General features: G+C 31.0%; 1 protein-coding gene across 1 annotated transcript; it reads right to left on the bottom strand.

The window, feature by feature from the left end:
• Positions 1 to 2,223: 2,223 nt before the first annotated feature.
• On the bottom strand, positions 2,224 to 3,485 carry LOC105112587 (expansin-A4-like). The gene is made up of 3 exons (XM_011008323.1): positions 3,251 to 3,485; positions 2,627 to 2,945; positions 2,224 to 2,533 (listed from the first exon to the last, which is right to left on the bottom strand). The coding sequence occupies exons 1-3, from the start codon at positions 3,483 to 3,485 to the stop codon at positions 2,224 to 2,226; spliced, it is 864 nt and encodes a 287-aa protein (XP_011006625.1).
• Positions 3,486 to 6,672: the final 3,187 nt, after the last annotated feature.

The following is a 6,672-nucleotide window of genomic DNA, read 5'->3' as shown; positions in this document are numbered from 1 at the left end:
ATGTTGGTTATGACAAAATGTCTTTTGAATTTTTTTATTTTATTTAACGGCAATTGTTTCTCTTTTTTCCAGTTTTACTAGAAGAGGATGAGAAATATAAGGTCCAATATTAACATCTCATTGGAGCTTGTCTTAGAAATGCAAAGATACTCTTGGTTTCAATCTTGCTGTAACGGATCATCTCAAGGTGTGATCATATGAGTTTTATCTTTTGGAAATGCTGGGAGTGAGGCTAGATGCACTCGTCAAAGAAGCAAAAGCAAAGTTGCTAGAAACCCGCTTATAGCAGTCAAAATGTTCGGAAGCAAGGAAAAATGAAAAAGAAAAAAAAAAACATCATCAAATGACTTGCATGCTCGGACGATATTATAAGGAAGATAATTGCCTATTGTCCTGTAAAGTCATTCTCCGCATCATTTGAGTTTGTTAGACCTATGTTTTGCATTAAGATGGTGTCGGAAATGCTGGGAGTGTGCTAGTGGTCTTTCACCAGGCACTCAATTTAGAACTCCGTATCTCTTTGGATATCTCCCATCATGACAACATTCTATCAAGTCTAGCTTCAGCGTGATTAAGAATTCAGAGGCAGCTATAACTGTATGAAAATTAGGAGTAGGAGAAGCTAAATATCAATATATGAAATTAATGACGATGTAAAAATGATATTGGAAAAAATAAAGATAAAACATAGGAATAAATGGAGCACTTGATGAATATAAAGAGAAGGGAACTTAGCGGATAACAAAGCTAATAAAAAAGCATTCTTATATCCTGTAAAAACAATTGATACCAGTTGGATTGCTTTGCTCTTCTGCAACCACTGTATATCATTGTAATGGAAGTAAATATGAATAAATCTATACTATATGATAAATTCTATCAATTTTGTTAGTATAAAGTGATGTAGGAGGACTTCTAGGGAAAATTATATATTTTCTTAATAATACTCGTATTTAGTTTAGTAAAATATTTTTCCTTATGGTATTTTTATTTTATTTTCTATTTATTTTAGGAAATCGACTATTGTACTTGACAATTTTATTTTCTCTAGCTATTTAGTTTAAGAATCATTATAATAATTCTATAATTATTTGTTAGTAATTTTTGCTACTTCAAGGTAAACTAAGGACTAGTATAAAAAACTTAGGATTAAGATAAATAAAGTTGTGTAGTTTATATTTCAACATATTACTTGAAAAAAAAAATCGAATAATAAAATTTTGAATTAAGATTTAATTATATGTGGTGATCTTATTCAATATAATTTTATGTTGCTTGTACTTGTTGTTTTTTTTATATTGTTTTTATTTTTGTTTATAAGTATTAGAGCTGAACAATTCCTGGTAGTTAGTTGTTGTACTATTTATTTTAATAATAATTATGTTGATAATGATAATATAAACAATGACATTAAAGGTAGAGATGATGTCATTACTAGTATCTTTAAGTTGGAGATTAAGAGAAAAAAAAATATAAAAGGTGATTAACAAAAAAAAATTATTGATTTAGATCATATTGATCTTTCTTATTACAAACTTATTATTATCATCAGCTAGATTTGTTTGAGGATTATATGAATATAACAAATATTGATAAAGAAAGTTTGTTGTTTGCAATATATTACTTTATAAGATAATGAATGAAAAATAATTTGACAATTATAGTTGATATCTAATATTATTATACATTGGAAGCAACAAAAAAAAAAGAGAGTTAAATATTATACATTGGAAGCAACAAAAAAAAAAAGAGAGAGTTAAGGAATCTTGATTGGATATTTATAAAATTGTGATAAAATTAATTTGAACTTTGGGGATGAGATATTTCCAACTCAAATAGACCCATGCAAAACGATTTTGAAGGAAAATTATTTATTTAATCAATTAATCTTATTCATAAATAATTAAGAAAAATATTTTCTTTTATGATATTTTATTTTTTTTTCTATTTAGTTTAGGAATTTCTATAATAACTCCATAATTATTTATTAGGATCTTTTTTACTTCAAGATAAATATCAAATTAGTGTAAAAAAGATTATTTAACTTATATTTCAGCAAATTAGTTGAGAAGGAGACAATATTTAGCAACCAAATATCAAGTTAATATTTTTATGTGGTGATCTATTGAGCAGAATTCTATGTATCATAGCAATCAAAACACAAAATATCTTCTTAATTAGCAATCAGAACACAAATATCTTCTCTTAGGAATTTCTTGCTTTCTATTTGAAGTTCTTGCCCTCGTATGTCTGGCCAAATTGCCAGTTTTTAGGGGTAACATGCCATGAAGTGGAGTCCCTGTCATCGCTTGCACTAACACGGAAGGATAGTGACTCTCCAAGCAAAATAGCACTGGTTTTCCAAGTTGTCCCCCAATCTCGTTCCATTTGCGTCCACTTGAGCTTGTCATCGCCCTTCACTTGAACACCAACAACATCTCCAGCTCCCCCTACATTCCACACAATGACCTGATAGAACCAAGGATTCCCCAATATAGTGAATCGAATACCTCCTTGCTTCTGGCATGGAACCCTGCAGGGAAAATGAACCCTTTTAATTAAGAAACTCAACCCTTTTAAATTGTAAAATATCGCCTAATGGGAAAAGATTGAAAAGTCATGTGACCTGCGATATTGGATTGGGATAATGCCGGCCTTGTACTCAGCAAGCTGGCTAAATACAGGCTTGGCTACATCGAAATGCTCACGTGGCTCATTGCACCAGCCTCCATTGTCATTTGGGAGAGATGGATTTGGTGGGCAATGGTCAGTTGCAGTGACAATGAGAGATGGCTGCCCTAGCTTGCACCATTGAGGGTTGTCTGCGCACTTGATTTCGAAACAAGCACCACAGGCCTGTCCATTTTTGAACAGAACACTGCTCAGTGCAGCTGTATTCATGCCATATCCTTGGCCCGCAACATCTTTGTAATTGCATGCTCCCCCTGTACAAAAAAAGTTAGTCCAGGAACAGTGAAAATAATCTACTAGAAAAATCGTCAGATGCGTGAGGATTCGATGTTCTTTGTTTCTTTTTTACAATATATTTTTAATGAAAATATAGAAAAATGTTCTCATCATACTGCTCTTGGCGATAAGCCTCGCAATATTGAATGAAATTTTAGCTAACGAAAAGACCATATTGGAAGTTGGATTAGGTCGTTTTGTAAGGTGAGCAAGATCATCGATCTCTTGTGACCGAAGGATGAAAAGAAAATATATGGAAAAAAGGAAAAGAAGGCATCGATACCGAATGTTCCTGAGCCGCCTTCATAGAAAGTTGCATGAGCTTCCTTCCATGGGCCTGGCTGGAACTTTGGTTTATGCCTTTTGGGAAGTTCAATGTCGTGGGCTAGTCGTCGTCCAATTGCATGGTGAATGGCTTGTTTCCCTAAGAGGGAAGGTTTTGATTTTGCCTGGCAATTAGGGAAGGCAATGGCTAAAAGCAGCAATGTTGCTAACATCGGTTTCAAAGGCGATGCCATTATTACATATGCCGGCATTAACAATCTGATAAAAAAACAAGTTGGCACAGCCTTCGTTATATAATTTCTTGAGAGAGAGAAATGTTAAAGATGTTATGCTATATCCTTGGTGGGGCAACAGGTATATATAGTGCTAGATTTTGCAAGTCTGTTGTACCTAACTATATAGGTTAGGACATATTAAAGAGCATCCAAAGGAATGATGAGGCCGCTAGGAGAGGCATGGCATTCGCCCTGTGCCTTCCCCTTTTTAGAAGCATATATGAACTGTTCTTATAACATTCCTGTTTTCCTGCTTGCCATTGTTGAGCACAGGCTTCAATTTCCCCTCCCAGCCTGATTCAAGTACCATGCACCCATGTTTAGGAAGCAACAACGCAGAAAAAAAGTGGGGCAACGGCTAGGGAATTACCGATTCTGTCAACATCTTTTTTACTCTGGCAATGGCAGCGGAATTAACCACCACAACATCATGATGGAAAAGTAGGCTTTTAGACATTATTTTTATATACATTTAAAGTGTAATTAAAAATAAATCCATCCATTTTGGTTAAAAATTTGATAGAAAATATTCTCAATATGATACTATAGCATGAAATATCATAATATCTAAACCCAATTTTAGATGAATTAAAAATTAATCTTGAAGTTGGCATCATATAAAATTTTAACCATAAAACTTTGTTCCATATTACAAAAATAGAAACTCTTCTTTCCATGGCATGTGAGTAGTTTTGCCCCTATTAAAAAAATATTTATAAAAAACTATTCTTTTCTTTAAAAAACCGATGTTTTTGTTGGTTTATAGATTGTAATTTGTATGTTTGTCCATCATTTTATTGTTAGTAGTTTATAGTTTATAACTTTAGTTTTATTTATACAATAGATTAAACTTTCTTTGATTAAATCTAACAAAATTGGTTGGTATATATACTATATTATTATCTGATGATCTTATGCTGCTTTTAACTCCTTTAGAGCTCCCAAGCTTTCTCAGATATTTTCAAAAGTGGATATTTAATAAATGCTAGTAATAAAAAAAACTAGAAGCAATATATATATATATATATATATATATATATTGATTGAAACTAAGTTTAGTTTCGTGTCCCTAATTTTAAATTTATTGGAAAAGAAACTTATTTTATGTACTCATCTCAAAAACCAAATATAAATGATAATCAACATGTTTTAATATAATAAGCAACAAAATATTGTATTATACTCTAAAATGCATGGGATTTTCATTGTACTTTTGTTATTGTGCAAAATTTTGGTTTCTTTTTCAATTTGATTCTCAAATATTTTTTTAGAAGATTTAGTCTTATTTAAAAAGCAATTCATTTCAAACTTTTATGTAAGGGTGAGATTGAAAGAGAGAGAGGTGAAATGAAAAACATGGTGGAGATGGGTGGTGTATCATAAGTTTCATAAAAAATACACTTTAGTCCTCTAAATTAAATAATCACATAAATTATACAATTTTGATTTCTTGAAATTGTTCTAAATTCATTTTGGTATAGAGGTTTATTTTTGTTATTTTTTTGTTCCTGATTGAGAGAGGAGGGGGAGAGAGGGGTCACTAAATTATGGTGGTATATAGAAAAACTTGTCGTTAACACCAAGGGCAAAGCTAGGATTATTTGTTAGGGGTGGCCAAAAATAATATAATAAAATATAATATTTGTTTTAATTTATTATATATGAGTTGTAAAAAAAAACCTGCATGATTTAGTTTTATTCAAATAACTTATTATAAACATATAATGACATTTGTATAAGGTAAAAAAGTTTGGAGCAATACCGAATTGAGTCAAAGCAATGAAGTTAATTTCATCTTCATGATGTATCCATCACTTTTATGCTATTGGTCTTTATACCTATCAAATATAAACATACAAAATATATAAGAAACATTAGCTAAAGCGAAACATTATTTATGTTTGATAAACTTTGAAATAAAGTAAAAAATAATAAAGAATGATTCTTACATCTTTATTTTAATTGTGCTCGTCGTTCTTTCATATAATAGAAATCATCTATTATCATATGAATTATGAATCTTTCAGCAATTTCTTTTTTTATGTAGACAATCAAATAATTTGCAAGAAAATCATCCTCCATCCGATTACGAAGTCTTGTTTTAACAATCTTCATTGCTGAGAAAGCTCGTTCAGTAATTGCTGTCGAAACAGGAAGAGTCAAAATAAGCCGAATCAACCTGTCAACTAGTGGATAAATTGTTGATTTTTCTGTTTCAACCAATCCTTGACATAAATCAGCAATCGATGACATGCTCTTTAACTTTGGATGATTAGGTACATCAAGCTCATAATGCTACAACTGAAGTCTCAAATAAATTTTTTCTTGGTCAGAAGAATCTTAAGGATAGAACTTGTCAACAAGTAAGCATATATCTTCAACATTGAATAATTTATAGCTATTTCTAGGATCTAAAGTTGTGCTCAACTTAAGAAGCTCGATCGCCTACTCATTGAATCTATTATTTAGCTCTTGCAATTGTTGATCAATGATAGCTGTAAATATATCAACTCAGTAGTGATCAACTGTTACTGATTTTTGTTTACGGCAAGATTATCCTACACTAGAAAAACAAACATCCATATTAGGAACTTTAATGTCTTGATGCTTACAAAATGATGTCACTTATTCTGAAAGAGTTTTTCAACCATCATCTCTTAATTTTTGAATTAAAGTCTTTGTGGTAATCACCAAATGCATAACATTTAAAATGTCTTAAGGCTTGGCAAAGCATATCAGTAATTCCCATAACATCCTTCGTTATATGTTAGATGAATGTAAAATCAAATGACATTACCAACTTAAATGAAAAAGTCGTATCGCCATGTTGAGAATAAATAAATTTATCTAAAGCAATGTTTTTAAGAACCAAGCAAGTTGCCCAATATATTTTTATCAAACTGCAAATTTATTTGAAGTGCGAACTTCATCTGCCATCTCTAGGCCGTTGCAAATCACCTACTTGATTAACTCCTTTATCCGTTTCAATCTCACCAATATCAACTACATGTTCAATTGTAGCTGATTGAAAAGATTATAATTTATCATTACGCTTACAAGAAGCACTAACAATATTAATAATAAAAATCAAATTTTGAAAGAAAGTGTGAACATCAGATATTTCTCTAGCTACAACAATAAGAGC

Source organism: Populus euphratica, unplaced genomic scaffold (assembly GCF_000495115.2).
Source record: "Populus euphratica unplaced genomic scaffold, PopEup_1.0 scaffold351.1, whole genome shotgun sequence".
Lineage (NCBI taxonomy): Eukaryota > Viridiplantae > Streptophyta > Magnoliopsida > Malpighiales > Salicaceae > Populus > Populus euphratica.
This window is presented reverse-complemented; position numbering and strand designations above follow the sequence as displayed.